The sequence below is a fragment of the Drosophila elegans genome, unplaced genomic scaffold (genome assembly GCF_018152505.1).
Source record: "Drosophila elegans isolate 14027-0461.03 unplaced genomic scaffold, ASM1815250v1 contig_814, whole genome shotgun sequence".
NCBI classification, from domain to species: Eukaryota; Metazoa; Arthropoda; class Insecta; order Diptera; family Drosophilidae; genus Drosophila; species Drosophila elegans.
Window position 1 is genome coordinate 3,096,720 of NW_024546167.1, and position 17,781 is coordinate 3,114,500.

At 38.1% G+C, this 17,781-nt stretch overlaps 2 protein-coding genes across 4 annotated transcripts in view; one reads left to right on the plus strand and one right to left on the minus strand.

Moving 5' to 3' along the window:
* The window catches only part of LOC108141778, a 118,314-nt gene extending 101,891 nt beyond the window's left edge, over positions 1 to 16,423 (minus strand). For 2 of the 3 annotated variants that reach the window (XM_017265279.2, XM_041710557.1), the window contains exons 1-2: positions 16,064 to 16,423; positions 13,959 to 14,424 (exon numbers count right to left, since the gene is read on the minus strand). The gene's annotated coding sequence lies outside the window, so the exon portion shown is untranslated. The remainder of the gene's footprint in view (positions 1 to 13,958; positions 14,425 to 16,063) is intronic. The other variant, XM_017265278.2, reaches the window with a different exon arrangement.
* Positions 7,915 to 9,327, plus strand: LOC108141782 (aladin). The gene has a single exon (XM_017265291.2). The coding sequence runs from the start codon at positions 7,975 to 7,977 to the stop codon at positions 9,277 to 9,279; it is 1,305 nt and encodes a 434-aa protein (XP_017120780.1). The 5' UTR covers positions 7,915 to 7,974; the 3' UTR covers positions 9,280 to 9,327.
* Positions 16,424 to 17,781: the final 1,358 nt, after the last annotated feature.

The following is a 17,781-nucleotide window of genomic DNA, read 5'->3' on the forward strand; positions in this document are numbered from 1 at the left end:
GGTTTGCTTATATTCTTTAGTGTTGTTTTATCAACTTTGTAAATTTAAGTTTGTGTATATAAGAGCCAGTCAAAATAGGGTTTTTCTATTCCAAATTCAAACCCTCAAATAGGGTAAAAAAAAACCATGGGTCTGATGCATGGCAATACAAGTCGACAGCTGCTGAACAAATTTATATTGCTCATACATAGCCGTATTTATGAAAGTCTTTTAAAGGCGGTCGCTGTCCATAGAAATGCAAATTGTCCGGCAGCCTTTTCAATGCAGGGCCTTAAACAAAAATTAGACCCTAATCAATGTAACAATTGTTTACTCTATACACAGCATCTGGCAAAAGGGGCTGTCTTGTGTCTGGCTGCAGGCAAAGAATATTTTTTCTTGAGCCATTTACCATTTTAAGATTGTAAGTTTTGTTTGCGCAACTCAAAAAGGGGAAAGCCGAAGAACTGACAAAATTAATCAAATCGGATTTAGCTAATACTTATCATAGAGGACAGTATAAAAGCTTTTCAAGAGCAACACACACTTTAAATAATTGGTACTGGATACTATGAGTTAGACTCACATTTAAAACGACACTCATCATTAGGTCAATCCTTTGAAAGAACAAAACAAATCAGCACTACCATTTTCCATATAAAGCATTCATTCCCCAAATGAAGCGACTCGTTGGCCATTTTCCGTTCACAAGCATGGACAAACAGTCGCACTTACTAGTGATCACCCTGGGTGCAATTAGGATTTGAGTGTTCAATAACGATTTACACAAAGGCTGGCCCACAGGCCAACATGGTCTCCCAGGGAACTGAACTGGGCCGTCTGTGAAACGTGCGACCCGGGCAAATAAGCTTTCAAATGTTACCATTCGTATACAAACAGTGCCTAAGTTGGCCAGCACGTATGGATTTGGCAACAAGAGCAGCAATTATAAGGGGCAGGGTCAGAGGCAGTCGGCCACAATTCGGCCACTCTAACTAAACTCCCACTACCACTGCCACTGCCTCTTGCCAATCCAATCTAATCAGCTTCGGTCGAAAAGAATCTGTTTACAATATTGACAATTTTGTTTTGGGTGCCAGACCTAAAACTAGAGGTTGAATCAAAAAGTTTCTTTTTATGCTGGGTAAAAAGTTGAATTTGCATATTTTTTGTGAGGCACTTGTCCTTTTTGTGATGCTTCTTGCTGTTGGCCAATTTGTGGCTGAGTTAAAGGGCCAGGGCTCTGCCACATAAACACTTCTGTGCCGAATGCTATGAATAAGTAATGAGCTTTGTCTTCCATCGCCGGCGAAGTGATGGTCCTGGCGTTGCATACTTTTGAGGCAATAGGCTCATGCAATATTCGTGTGCCATTTAAGCTGCTTTCGTGCATTACGTAGGGGAGACTGGCTTATGTATACATCCTGGACTCGAATTCCACGAAGACTGCACTTCACAGACTATTAAATATCAATAAATCGCCAAGCATTTGCATTGACAGAGAAGCTTTCATAAAAATCCAGGGAAATATCTATGCAAACGCAAACATATGCTTACATTTGTTCAAGCCAAAATCACATTACCACGTTCTCTTGCTGGAATCAAATTATGTTATTTTCCTGAGCAGCCAAAAGTATGCAAATATTTGCCAAGCCCAAACATTTGATGCGACTTTGCCACTCGACGACATACGGAATACACAGGCAAAGCTACAGCCACAATGAGGTAGCCAGGCAAAAAGGTCGCTAGATTGTTAACAAGTTCATAAAAAGACGCTGGCAAACGGGACACACACACACACACACACACACAATTATAGGTGACAGAGGCTGAGGGGTGGGGAAAGGACGAGGAGCCCGGCAAGGACTGCCTAAATACTATACGACGCGTCTCGTTGCGTATTTGCAGAGCACTTTTTCCGTTTCTGCTACTGCTGCTTTTGACTCCCAACAAGCAGAAAAGTGCAAACAAATGCACACTCAGAAAAAAAGTAATGGGAAATTAAATAAAAAGAAAATAAGCAGAGGTTTTGTTAGCCACTCAATTTTATAATCACCCGTTTAACTTAAAAGTTTATTCCCTCATTTATCATTACTATTAGTTCAACAATTAAAGAAGCTACTTCAAGTGCACAAGAGGCAAAATATAAATAAAAATCTAAAACTAAAATCACTTTGTTTAGAAATTTAGAAAAAAAACAAACGTTTTTTTATTAATTATATTAAAACCTATGTAGGTGTAAAGAAATCACTAGGGGGCTAAAACTAGGTAAATATGCGTGTTAAAGTACGCAACAATATATGTTCAATGTAGAAGTCCATTAGAAAGTCTGTGACAGAAATTAAAAAAGTTTTTTATTGCTTACTTTTGGACAGCTTTATAAAAAAATATAAATACATAACTACTCTTAAGTTACTATTTTATTAAATTAAAAGTTTTTGCCCTATTAAAAGCTCTTTCTTATATAAATAGATTTTATTTTTTCCAGTTTAGAGCTGTGAACTGGTTGGAGGAGAGATGAGGTCAGGGCGACTATGAATATAAGCATGGGTGAGCTGAACCGAACTGAGCACGAAGAGCTCCTGCGGTTGTTTGCATTAGGCAATTGATGTTTATTATTTCTGGGGGCGGCTGGTTGGAGGATCGACGCCGGCGACAAAAGCCGCTGTCCCCGTTTTCGAGCACTGTTTGCCATCGCCATCGTCATCGCCATTCCAATGCAGCATTAAGTTTCAGACTTCGCGAGCAACAGTTAATGTTGCAATTTGCATTGACTTAAAGTAAATTAAAGCGTAATGCATGCTGCATTTGCATTTGCATTTGCATTTGCTTTTTGTGTTCTAGCCTTATTAAACAAAAACAGCTGGCGGGCAGCAATTATGCCCAATTGAAAGCCGCAATGAAAATCTGTTTAAATTTACTGCCACCTCGGCGGCAAACCATTGGATTCCAATGGTGAGACCGAAATATGGTTGTGCAAATTAATTAAATTCGATTAAATATGGCATTATTAATTATTTCTTTTTTTGCAGCTACGACTTTTTCAATTTGAATAAGTTTTTGTTTTTATTAGCTTTCGGATTATGATTAATTTATCAATACAAATTTCTAATTAAAGATCCATTGTTCACATTTGTATAAAACGTTTTTTACATATGTCCACGTATTTACTTATGCGCATATAAAATGATTTTCCAAAGCTTGCTGATTCATGTTTTTTTAATAGTATTTTTAGACGACAAGGCATTAAACGACTAACCGCTTGACAATCCCTTTTAAAATGCCACAAAGTGCCAGCAAATTGAATATTTAATCAACTCTTGAATCTTAAGACTGCTAGCCATCAACTACACTTTTAAGGCCGAAGACGCGGGCACAATTGAAAAGGATAAAGTTGTAATTAAATAGAAAATATTTATTCAATATTTATGGAAAAGAGAAACAGTATAAACCAAACATTTAATTATTTAGTGAAACGTAGCGGGGACGCACAAGTGTTAATAATTGAAACACTCTGGCCAAGGCACAAAAGTTTCGAAGGAGAACTTGAAAAACAAATAGGCGGAAAAGTTTCTCCGGTGGCCAATTAATAATAGATCGCGAGCCAAAAAGGGAGACTGCAACTAATGATGCGCCCCATTTAAGAACCAAAAAGCAAACGGCAGGTCGACCACGTGTAACAACAAATTACCGCCACAAAGGCGAACAACTTGCTAGATAGCCATCGACCCAACCGGAAGGTCAAAGGTTGCCTGAGCGAAGGTAAACGCTTTCACGAAACTTGGCCAAAAGGTTATTCGGTGGACTTTGCGCTTGATTAAGCGTCAAAAACACCCTTTTTGCCACCCAATCGGCCCTAAGCCATTGTGGAGTACTGATTGATAAGGTAAATTGGTGTTGGGATTGTTTTATACCTTCTTCTGCCCGGCAAAGTTTTGTTAGCCAGGCTTCGCTTATGTAAACTCTGCGATTTTTAATTAACGGTACCGTCATTTCGTATCCTTGCGATGGGTATTTATTTATCGCAAAAAGGAAGAAAACTTTATTCATATTTGAGTTTCAGTAATGTTTTCCTGTTTTTAAAACAATCTGGCTGGAACCGCTCCTCGCAGAACCATATACTGCACACATATCGGGGGTATAATAAAGTTAATTTCAACAAGCTCTTCACATTGTAGGAAAATGTGTATAAAAACGCTTCCTGGCGCCTGCCTTGCGGCGTAATTAAATTTTCTAATTGAGTTACCACTGACATGGAGAGCGGTGAAATTTCGACGCCGCCCACACAACCAGAGGGCCAAAAGTAAGATTGCCTTTTGCAATTTGAAAGCTACATTTCGCTACTTTGGGCTGGCAATCTGGCGGTGCCGTTTTCTGGTCGAGACTTTTACAATTCGCTGACTTTCCTAATAAATTATTGTATGCCCGTCAAACTTTGGGCCCATAAAAAGCAGTAGGCAATGCTTTATGTTGGCTATGCGTATTTTGTTTGTGCTTTCTGATTTATACGCAATGCACGAAAAGTGGTCCAAGTCATAATTTATGCCTCATCTACACAGAAACCAGAATGCCGCGAACACGAAACCGCTCTGTGCATTTAGATAATTGGCGATTTTATTAACTTTGAGAAAAATGTGACGGAACATGCCATTTAAAGTAATGAAGAACTATTTGAAAAAAATTTAATTATTTTTCATCTCCTATGCAGACTCTACTTGCGAAACCATTTATATCAGAATACTTTCTTTGGTTTCCTTCCAGCATTTCATAGTTTGTGCATAATTAGAGCAACATGTCTGTTTAAATGAATAAATTTATGTCATGAATTCAACCCTTGAATTTCAGTTATGTGTCGAGTGTTGTTCATTGCAAGTTGCAGAACGCATCTATGGAATGGCTTGAAAGTGGGAAAAAGTATGCCTTTAATGAAGACTTTTTAAAACTATTTACGCAAGAACACATATGCGTTCATTAAAAATGCTAGAATACATACTTATTATTAAAGAGCTGTAAACTTTCATTTCTCAACTAAAATATTATGAAACTTCTTAAATGAATGATATTTACTATGATAATGATAAAATTCGAACACAATGAAGTTGGCCAAAACCCAGTTCATGAATAAACTGTAATAAAAATATATTGTTTGAATTTATCAAAAGAAAGAGTAACACAAAATTGGAAAAGAACCCATGCAAAACCCTCATTTGTTATGATTGTTAAAATGGAAAATTGTTAATTAATTTGTAGAATATTTGGTAAAACCAGACAGGCAAGATTAATATTTGTGCAGTAAGGTATTGTATTAAGCACTAATGTTGCTAAGCCCGCAGTGTGCGCACATGATTTATAATTATTAGAATTCGTTCACACACTATTACCCGTTTAATTTTACCAACTAATAGGAGGCGACGATGATTAGATGACTAATTTTGCCGCTAAAAGCCTGTCTTTCGCATGGAGGAGCTCCTTTGGCGCATAAAACCCCATAGTTACTTTATTGAGTGCTTATTAAAATTTATGGCTCGTTTGGCTTCGGTATACCGAAGTTGAGTACTTTATACGTTCAGTAATATGGTGAATTTATGGCTTTGCTTAATGGCTAATGTTAGCACTGCAATTGGATTAAATTGTGTGGCCTTGGGCTCGGCAAGGATTGCTTGTCTATTTGGTAACCAATCAAATGGATAAGTATGCTTGGTCGCATTTGCTTAAGCAAAATGATGTTTGCTAATTCCCTTAAAACTAATCAGAAAGCTCATTGTCCATGGCTTGTTATTCATGTTTCAGTTGAATATGTTGCACCTGTCGAACTTTAGGCTTAATTAAATCTGTTCATAAAAAACCAAATTAATTTTTAATTATGCATTTTTACCTCGTTCGATGAATTGATTATATTAAAAATTAATTTAATTGAAACCTGGCGTGTGAATATAAAGGTTAACTTTTTACATAACATGAAAAAACATTTGTACGATAATGTGTTGATTGTGGCGCATATTTTATTGATTAAATCTCAGAGCCTGCCATAATTCAAAGGGTATGCTAAGTCCAGCAGGCTTTCAGCGCTGTCCATGACGTTAATTGCCTATTAATTTGCAGCAACATTTCCGGAATTCTATAATTCAATGAAACTGAATGCTCAGTTGCAGAGTGTCAAGTGGCGGTGCTGAATGACCGGCAAAGGGCAAAGCAAATGGAGTTGCGAAAATTCATGTTGAATTGAAAAACCCACCGAGTGCGATAAAAGCCGGCAGGTCAAACAAGGCCAAAGGATGGGCCAAATGCCGATGATACTCTGCCAGGCTACTAAATCAATAAAACGGTCAAGCAGTTGACGGCGTATAAGTCGAAAACATAAACACATAAAATGCTGGCCCATAAAAAGGAGCTTCCATTTCATTTGTAAACAAAAGCATTCCGTATTCCCACCGAGCGGCCGGAACAATTGTATGCGGGCATTGTATAGTATGGTATAGTAGTATACTAACCCCTGGCTTTTGTTGGCCCTGCTGAGCTTTTATTTTGTTGTGCGGGAGGTGCTGTTTCAAAAAGGCTAAATAAAAATATTTTCTTTTGTCCGCTCGCTCACAGCTGTCCAGATAATGCCCATGAGTTGGCTAGATGGACGGACGTCTGTTTAAAATCAATTTTAAAGCCGAGCTCCACATTTTGTTAAGTAACTAAATAATAGATTCATGACTTCCAGTTTTCGGCACTCATCCCCAAATGCCATGTTAATAGACCTCGAAAGGTTCTCAACGAACCTAGAAAATCAAATGTGCGTTAGGAATATCAAAGATCATATCTGTTAAAAAGTCAAACGGACAGCTTAATAACCGAGAACTCAACTATGTGGAAAACGACGGAAATTATCCGGAGAGTAAAAGCGAACATCCTCCACTATTTTGTTTTATTTACGCTTCATTTGAAGCTGTCCCTACCACATCAGTCGCTTTTGGGTGCTAAGTTTCGTTTCTCTGTGGGTTTTTTTTTGGCCCTTCATTTTATTCTTTATGTTGACAAGACAATTTGCAAGAAACATACCAGGCATGTAACATGGGATGTCTGAAACGGCTGAGCACATATACACAAGAAATAAAATATTAATGCGGCAGATCAAAGCGAAGTATACCGTAAAACTTGCGAATTATTCCGCGCATACAAACGCCCAAAAGCAAAAAGTTTTATTTTGTTTTTTGTTGGCTGGTCCAAAAGTCAATTTATGGTTTTCCACCCGCATAATTTCATTTTATTTTGGTGTCCTACATTTTTTTTTTTTTTTGCCTTTACGTTGGTTCATATGAGTGAATTATGTGAAAAGCGTGTATTTGCTAGCGTTTCTCTCAGAAGTTGTAAATTTTGTTTTGTTTAAACGAAGGCTTTGCTAAAATAATTTTTCCCATTAAATATGTTTTTTTTCTTTCATGCTGAAAAGCGGCCATCAAAATTTAAAAATCCGAATAGCGCGCAAAAAATCTATACAAGGTGAAAGTCGAATATACTAAATAAATCGGAACTTATTAAGAAGAGATTTAGTTTATAGCCCGCATATTTGTTAAAGCCTTTTTGGAATTAAAAAATGGCAAAGACTAGAAGGCATAAAAAGGCATTTTTAGAAATTTCCCAAAGCGGGAAGAGAAAATAAAACATATTTTTATATCGCTGCTATGGGATGAGGTAAACTGCTGACAGCGCTGACCAGAAACTGCATCGCCAAAGCCATTTATCAAAACTAATAGCCGGTTAGATAAAGTGTGAAAAAGTGGAAAACGATAGGAGGCAAGTGAAACCATTAAGGGGAATGCAACTAGAAATAAGAAAGGCAAAATAAGCAATGTCGGAAGTGGGAGACAACTTACAACAAAAAAAAATTGTTTCACAAGTTCTTAGCAACCTTAAAAGTACAGTGACATATACTCAAGCTAAGTTTTATAATTGAAAAATATTGTATCTAACAAAAGGAAGTTATAAACCTAATAAAAAAGGGAAACTATGGATGGTCTGAATAGAGAATGTGTTACTTTTGAGGAGGCTAGACCTAATAATCCCGATTCATGGGAACAATTTTCGCATTTACTGCTCAATCTGGCCAAAGATTATTGGCAATGGTTTCTAGTAAAGGTGGCTCAATTCAATATTTTTTGTTATCGGCCCATTTGCAACGTAAAGTTATCACTTACTGCCGATCCGGAATGCTTGGATAGGATTAGCGAAACAAGAGGCTGGAAAACGGCGGCCATTCGATGCATTGCGTTCCATCCAAGCAGCGTGTTGATGGCTCTTTTAACCAACCAGGACAAAGTGTTGCTCCATGACGAAAGGAATTGCTCACCCGCCAGTCTGCAGTCCTGCCAACAATATGACATCACCTGTGCCGCCTTTCGTCCCTGGTCTCATGGCTGTGAATTGGCTGTGGGATGTGCGGCGGGCATTTGTTTGTGGCGACAATGTAGACGCTCCAAAGTGGATCACAACATTCGAAATATGATGGGCAGCCATCACATGCGAATCCTCGAGGACGAGGGGCACACCTATGTGACTAGCTTGCAGTGGAATGAAGACGGCACTATCCTGATCAGTGCCGCCCTGGGATCCTCGCACATTATCCTGTGGGAGCCGGACTGTCGGCAGAAGATTCGTTTGATCCCAGCACCGGATAGACTGAGCGCTTTTTCCCTGCTGCGCTACAGTCCCAACTTTCAGGTCCTGTTTTGCGTATCCTGCGAAACTGGTGCCAGTTTCTGCCAGCTGAACAGATCCAAGTGGAAGTCGGAACAAATACTGAACCAAAGCCGCATTCAAACGGCTGTCTGGACCACTAGCAACTCCTTTTTGCTGTTTGTGCGGGAGGGCAGCACTCGCGTTTATTCGTGTACCAACGATGCGGAGGCCACAGTTTTCTTATGCCCAAAACCCGTTTGGAGCATCGAATTGGTTGTGGATCTACGGGATGTCACCATCTGCTCTGGCCAGCAGAGGCATTGCGGTGAACCGCAGACCTTTGCCATGGACCCTCTGGGTCTCTACATGGCCGTCATCTTCAAGGAGCAATCCTTTGTGCTGCTATGCCTTTTGGTCATGACACGAACTATTCCACTGCGACTTCTTCCTCTGGAATTCATTGATTGCGATGTGGAGGATCAACAATATCCCACTTGTGCTGGCTTTGGAATTTCATCGAGAGCCGATCCACAAACTCGATTTTTGGTGATTGCCTGGAACGCAGGGCATCTTCAGCGATGTGCTATCACTGCGACTTGCTTACAACAGGCCAAAGTGATTCATAATATTATGTAATGGGTATGCAATTAACTCAAAAGAAGGGGTAATAAAACTGTTGAAGGGATAGTAAATAAATAAACAAAGTTACACCTCAAAGATGTAAATGTTTTTTAAGAAGATTTATCAAAAAATAGAACTTATAATTAAATAATATAACCTCTCTAAATTAACTTTGCTCACATAAAGCACGAGCGGCCAAATGCTTATGTTACATGCATTTTCTTTCTAAAATTCTATAATGGACTATATATTAAGAAAACAGGTGCCTGAAAATGTAGCCCAATTACCAAAAATGTACGAACATTGTCAAAATGTATTTATTTCTACAATGAACTTAATTTTAAGTAAACAATGTCCTAATAATTAAGTCAACACGTTTCTTAAAATTGGACTAAATTTTAAGAAAATAAGGGCCTAAAAATTGAGTCCACACATTACCTAAAAAGTTGTAAAATATGCCTTACCTATCATGCATAGCTTAATACTTAACGCTAAACAATATAAACAAGAACAAAGATCCTTCTTTAAAATAGTCATAGCATACCTAAATCATAAAGAATCCTTGAAATGGTGTCGATATAATTCATTCTCATGTTCCCATCTGCAATTGCCGCTATTAAATTCTGAGCGCCGTGTATGAATATTCAACGGAAGCGCTTATGCAAATGGAAAAGAACTCAAGTCTGCGAGCAACCAGTTTTCGGATTCCACCACCACCCACATGATACTCGTGATTGTCGGTTATTCTGCAGGTATTTTTATTCACCTGACAATCGTGAAGGAAGCTTAAAGGCAATAAATCTTTGCCTCGATTTCTGATTGCACACCGAAAAATTGGTTTTACACAGATTTTACTCTTTTATAATTGACGTTTTTTGTTCTGTCAGGGCACAAAGTTGATACGGAAAGGTTGCGCAATTGAAAATAATTTCATCATGGTGCCGATACAACCGATTGTTCAACAAAAAGGTCCAATTGATAAACGACTTTTTGTCCCAATCATAAGAATTTAATGTATTTATACAGTCCGGGGGGTTCGATTATTGGAATGATACATTTTTGGGCTAAACTGCGCTTTAACGACTCCCTTGATGCTAACTCATGCCGAGGCACGTGCTAAAAAAGGCAAGAGACAAAATAAATTAATGCAGTCTAACGACCAAATCTCAATGGATATTTACGATTCAAAGTTAATCTAATGGAAATTGATTTCCCGAATTGTTTGTCCTACGATGTGATTCCACTTTAAAGGGACCAACAAGTTTAATGTGGTTTAACTCATGTCAACATTTGATTAAATCAACAAAAATCTTTTCAAGCAAAATTAAAAAAAAAAAAAAAAACCAAAAAATGGTCAGCCGAGTATCGCAATCAAAAACGAGAGCACACTTGAGCATTTCAATATTGACCAACAATAGACAGCAGAAAAGGGAGCTTAGTAAGAATAATCCGGAACAAACCGAAAGGAAAACAGAAGACAGAATAGAAGTCTCAGAACCACATAATCGCAATCCTCAGTCCGGCTCAATTGCGTCCACTCATCTCCAAACCAACATTGACTTTGGTCTGCAACTTTCCTTAGGTAAACATCTTAAAACCGAAATGCCTTTCCTGCCATAAAGTAATTTCTGGGGACAGAGAGATATTGCGCTGACCAAGGGGAAAAAGCGCAAAAACATGAATGCAAATAGGTTCCCAAGAACGGGAAGGCAATGGGCGATACTCTCGTGAATCACTTAACTTCCCTGGACCACAAAGGCAATATGCAAAAGTCTTTGTTCAAGAGCCATCCATTCGTAGATGTAGCAGAACTAATGGAATTATCAGACTTATAAAATAGTCGGTTACCCAAAAGTAGCCTTGCATGCGTAAAAAATACAGAATACATTCCGTAACTAAAGCTAAGATCATGGCAAGCAAACAAAATGAGTTTTTATTGGTTGCGCACAAGGACACACACGAGTCTTCAAAAATACGCACAAAAGTGAAAAGTTTAAGGACCGCAACATTAAAGTTTAATGTTGGGAGTGCAAATGTGTACCCATAAAAATCATTTAAATGTTTGTTTGTTTTTCCCAGATCTCGTTCGCTGTCGTTGTCAACGTGTGAAAATGCTTGAGGGGAATACACATATTAATAATCTGCCAAATTCACGTGGTAGTTAAATATATTTATACATTGAGTTGGTTAAAAGCCAAGGTTTTAGCCACAGCACAATGTTATAAAAGTCGATAATTTTGATAATACATTTATGTCGTATTTATTATAACCAATTTACTTTAAGCTTGATGGTTAAAAAGAAAAGTTTGTAATATTCATATTTTCGATTGCTCACAGTCAGGAATATACAATACAATGTATATTGCTTAAATATAAATAAGTCTCTGAAGAATAAAGTTTATCACCGTTGCATATTGGAAATACCACGCACTCTTGCGACTGAAACCTCGCAATCAGCCAAATCTGTATTTATTGTTTTAGCATATTTTGCGCAAACATCAAAAATACAATTTAATGCAATGAATGCGAAGCCCCCAAACGGCAAACTAGGCAATAATTTTGTGCAGACGTGTTGTAGGCCTCGATATGCTGACAATGTGAGCGTTGATTTTTTTCCGTCAGTTGTGAGGACTAGGAGCACTGTAGTGGCACAAGAAGACGACCCTCGACGAGAATGGAAGGGGAATGCGAAGTACACGCTAGACATACCAAACAACTTCACTTACTTTTATGCCCAAGTCTTTGTGTCGCTTTTTGTGGGAAACTTTGGGGACTTGGGATTACACCCTGCCCAATCTGGGATGTGTGTCAAATGGCGTAAACGCAGAACAATCAGCAATGAGGCATCAATAATTCTTAACGCGTTTGCGGCACTCTCGGTGTCGGAGCGGTTTTGGAATTCGCCGTTCGTTCGTTTTCATCAAATCAGCTGGATCGAGGCTGGCGGAAAAACGCGACTTGGCCCATTAAAACTAAAGTTTTGCCCAATTTTCTCCGTTTAACTTTTCCCATGACCTAAGCGAGGCCTGCGGTTTTTTGATTTATGGTGCCACTGGCGGCAGGCACCACAGCCAAATATCCGCAATATTTACACCCAGCCCATCGCGTTTGTCTTCAGCCGAGTGTTTTGTTTCGTAATCACGTTTTTATCTTTTACTAAACAACTCATGTATACGACCGCACAAATTTTTTTTGTAAAGCCTCACGTCGAGATTATTTAAAAAAAAAAAAAAGAAAACGACAAAACGGTGGCACATGGCGCGTGAAGCGAAAACTTGTTTACCAGCTAGTATATAACGAATCCTGCTTTGCAAACCGATAATTGACAGACCAAAAGATTTCGTAGTTGCCAGAAGGAAAGCATTATGTTGTGGGAAAACAAAGGAAGTGTCTAACGCAAGATGCCGTGGTTGATTTAAATAGCCCTAAGCATCCCAGATGCTTCACGTTGGCAACTGCAATTGGTAATGTAACCAAAGTTCTCAAGTACTTCTCAAGTGATGTCATGAGCAGTCCAACAGTTTTCTCTAGCCTGTCAAATTTGTGCATAGTTTCCCAACAACTTCTGATTGTGAGTGGGCCAAAAACAAGCAAAGCAATTTAGCTAGGTGTGTTGCCAAAAATATACATTCATATTTAAAAAAAGAATTCCCAATGTATATAAGCTCTTAGTTACAGTTTAGAGGACTAAAATCATCACTGCGTTAAGAACTGATAAATGGCATAACAACTGCCCTCAAATGTAGGCAACAAAAAAACAAATTGCCTTGGAAAATAAACAAAATAAATTTTCACTTTAACCGATAAACAAACTGGCGCTGTTTTATTTTTGGTTTAATTAAAATTTATGCATGTTGAATGCGACATCGTAGATTACAGCGCAAACAAAACACAGATATATATTTGAATTTCGTTCAAAAATCAATGGGCAAACTATACCCTGTTTGCTTTATTCTTTCGGAGGACTGGAGGATAAAAGCAAACAGGACAGCCAAAATAAATACCCAGCCGCAAATCCTTGACAAATCTGCTGCATTGGCTTTGGCGGCGGTCCCTTCGAGATAAATCTTTATTGCCTCATTTTGCTTAAAGTTGATTCTATTTTTATACGCTGCCGAGGGGTGTGTTAGCATTTTGTCTTTTGTTTTTATAAACGGCTTGTCGTTTACAAAACTATTTTTGGAAAAGGAATGCTCGAAAGTGTATGTAATAGTGCACAGTATTATTTTCCCATTTCGTAAGAGTTACGTGTACTTTTTTCATCTATTTGGTTTCCTTGCCTCAACATACCAACTTTTTTGTGGCCAAACTAACAGTGCTTGTGGCAGTGTCTTCGGAGTGCGGCCAGAAAGACAAAGGCCCAGAGATAACATGGCTGAGGAAAAGCCCGTATGGAAACTTCGAAGTCAACAATAGCAACACAGGCAACATCAAGACAAAAACTTTGCAGAAAAGTAAGCGAAATAAAAACCTTAAGTATTTCAAACTGACGAAGAGAAGTGGAAAATATGATATGTTAACTGGTAAACTTATTTTCGTGACCGTTGAAACCTTTACGTTAAGTCAACAGCACTCTTTTCTTACAGCTACATTTGGAAAGTCAGCCTTGAGCGTTTTTCGCATTTAAACAACGTTAAGGAGATGTTCCTTTGAGAATAATATGAAAAGAAATTCACAGAATATGAGATACTTACATTACGCATATAGCTCCGGCATGCGAAAATCCTGTTTTGTGGAGCCTTCGCTACAATTTAAATACAAACGGATGAAATTATGAAGTCCCGGATACTGCGCAAACAGCCAAAAACTTGATGTTTACTTTGCCGCAGCTGGTGCTTTTCCCGCCGCCAGTTGTTGTTGGCTTTTCATACGTAGATTGCTCACACAGTTTGCATATTATTTTATTTCATTTTTTTTCCGCTGAACTTTGTACCGACACTTCCTTGTTATTCTTTGTCCAGCACGGAACTAATTTAATTACTTTTACTTGGTATATTTAAGCCATTCGAGGAGCTTTTAATTTGTCGATTCGCAATAATCGTCCGCCAATCAGGTGAAAAAACACATATAAAACTGTCCCATTCAGCACTCGAAATGATTAATTTCCCGCAGACCGAAATGAATTCTTTTATTATAGATGGAAATAAGCAGCACGTACATCTGTTGGCACATTTAAGTTAACGTAAATGTATTGGCAGTGCAACAACTCAAATTGAAGTGAACCTGATTCGAATTCAACTGGCAAATTGAATTTTCATTTGATTTAGTTTGCATGGAACTATATTCAATTGAGTGCAATCAAAGCCAAGATTGTTTGGAAACGTAAGGGCATGATGGAATTCAATCGCAATTGAGTTGGCCAGCAAGATGGACATATTCATATAATGAAATCGAGTAGTGAAGTGTATACTATTTACTGACCGTAAAGTAACTTAAAATTGACTCAAGGGGAGTTGAACAAATCTGCTCTTGTAGGGAGCGTAGGTTGTCCCCTGAGAAATTGCAATCTCAATATGAAGAAATTGTAAAATTTTTTGAAAACTGTCTGAAAAATGCTTACATACTATATATATATACTTTCAATGGCAAAACCAATGTATTGCTGCGCCTGACAGCATGCAATAAAAAAGCACGGGCACACGCACACAAGCAAACGGCGGCATAAAAATGGCGAGGCAATAGGAAACGGAAACGGAAACCCATTTTAAGGGGGAGTGGGGGGGGGTTGAAGAAAAAGCGAAAGCCCAGGCAAACCGCTGATGTACAAACAATAAAGTTCAAGGGTATTACAAACAGGCAGTCGCCACACACTCGCGTGTGCTTAAATATGAGTAACAGGGTTTGTTGCATCTGCCTGCGGTGGCTGAAGGCCCGCTTTGGGTCAAGTCCTGGGCCTGTTTGCCTTGGGTGCTAATGGATCACTGGTGGGCCTAGTGTTTACCGAATTTTAATTATGCTAATGCATAACGTAAGCAACACCTCGTGTATGCGGGCAGGTGTATTCAACCGAATGGCAAATGCACATCCGCTCTGCATAATAGTACTTAAACAGAAAGTTTGTCTTGTTTGCCTGATCTATCGCCTTGCTCCTTTAACATAAGTATACCTGGTGTTTTATTGCTTTAATTTCCGGAACAGTGCGAAGCAGTGGTGATTATCTGCTAACGCTTACGTTCCTTAATTGGAGGGAACTCAACTCTAATTAGAAGCGGATTAGTTAGTTTGACAGCAGCTTTGGTTTAGTTGAACATAAGCCCAAATGCAATCGATTTGGATCGATTTTACTGTGGCTATCCAAATTAATTAGGTATATATGTACACTTGTTTATTTTGGAAATAAAAAGAAAATATGTCCAGAATAAATATAAATATCCAGAAAAAATAAATAAATAATAAATTAGCCATCTTTTAACCCAAATATATTCGTTTGTAAACTATCCGTGGAAATTAAATGTATTGCGCGAAAAAAAACTTTTAGCGCATTAATTTGGCTATTAAAAAAGGATAAATAAGTTTTTAAGCTGATTGTTGAATATATATCCCAAATTAAGAGAAAAGCTTTCAATTCACTTTGATCATTAGAATAAATATAATTGGCTTAACAAAAACATAGCCATCTTTTAAGCCATACATTTTAGTTTGCCAAATGTCCGTGGAAATAAAATGTATCGCGCGAAACAAAAGCTTTCAGCGCAATCATTTGGCTATTAAAAAACGATAAATAAGTTTTTAAGCTGATTGATGGGCTTAAATGTCAGTGAATGCCACTAATCAAAGGCCACTAATTTAACTAACGAACCGGCAAACAAAACCAAACGCACTTCACAGAACAAACGTGGATGGGGTTTTGTGGTAGACAAAAATAATTCCCGAATGCGGCATTCATTCATAACGCTTGAGTTAGGTCAGAACCGGAAATTCGTTGAATTGTGTGGATACAAGACAGGCATATCCGCAATTAGACTCACAGTTTGTTCAATTACAGGCCACTCCACAAATAATTTACATATTTAATTTGGTGCTGACACCCAGAGCATCACTCTCGTCGAACCAAAGCGAAACTATTTCACACTAATTGAAATTCGCGCAATTTGACGTATCGCGACGAGTTGCGACGAGGTGGCCAGGATAACGAGCCGCGAGGATAACCGCACCTTTAGCCAGACACGAACGCACTGAACGCAGTGCCCGGAAGACGGCAACGCCTGGCATGCGAAAGCGCAACAGCATCTGGAATCCGCAAGACAGGGTTGTTACTGCGCGGCGAACAAGTACGACGAAGCACGACTCCTCCCGAGTGACCTTCGGTTGGATGCTGTTCGCTCTCCCGCTCGCTCTTCCAATTCTGCAGATTCAGCGAGAGATGCCAAGCTTAGTCGTTCAGTAGGTCAGAAGCACATCTGCGTTCCACAATACAGACGGGTTCGGAATATTAGGCAAGGCATCGGGGCCTTAGGACATTAAATACAAATAATTAATTATTTTTATCATTTAAAATTACTGGGAACTTATAATAATTATTTTAACTAATTATTCTAATAAGATATACTAAACACAATATAAATGTATTATACATTTGAAACATTTTACCCATACACCAAACACAATATTAATATTATTTGTCATACTATTAATTCACCCAGTTATTACCATAAAAAAATAACCTTAAAACAATTATTTCTTGCCACTTAACTTTTAGAAATTATAATGCAAAAAGGGGTGCATTATTGTTGCATATTCAATCAGCAGAGTTAAAGAGTTAAGTTAGACTAGGATACCCTTTAAAGGTATATATATATATATATATTTAGCTTTCATAATCTGTTTGGAGTAATTTTTTTTTGGAGCCTCGGCAGCCAATATTTTTGTTAAACAAAAACCTTAATTTAAAGTTAAAAACGTACCTTAAAATGTGCAAAAATTTTCAAAACATTCTGTTTTGTACTTTCTATAAAAAAACTCCACAAATTGCCTTTTTTTCGGGGGTTACATTGCTATAGCCTCTTAAGAAGTTTAACGTATTGACGTACTTATGAACAACCCAACCAATTCAGGTCCCTTTGTTGTTTAATGCATAGTACTTAACCTTCGTCTACCTATGATTATGATGCTTCAGCCCTCTACAAAAATCATCAGTCCTGGTAATTAAATTAGTCTGGTTCGATTTCTGTTTGAACTGATACAAGGCTTACAAATAGTAGTGTTCTCAGCTCGATAACAAATTCTTCAAAATGCAGTCAGTTGTAAAATCTCAATGGATAAATGTAATAAATGCGGTATGATTAGCCTCAGCCTCGTTGGTTTTATGTAGTTTGATGAACGTACATATATTATATGTATATGTAAGGGAAAAAGTGACGGGGTAAACAGTTACAAAACATGGCAAAAAAAAAAAAAAAACGTCTACTTTTGCTGCTCGTATGACCGGCTGGCTGTGCAAGACATTTACGAGCGTTTGAATTTGACAGATTTCTTTTATTAGAGCGACAGACAGCGTCAAAGGAACTGGCAAAGCGC

Bases quoted from the DNA above. Each gene is read 5' to 3' on its own strand.
- LOC108141782 (XM_017265291.2), top strand. From the start codon at position 7,975: ATGGATGGTCTGAATAGAGAATGTGTTACTTTTGAGGAGGCTAGACCT.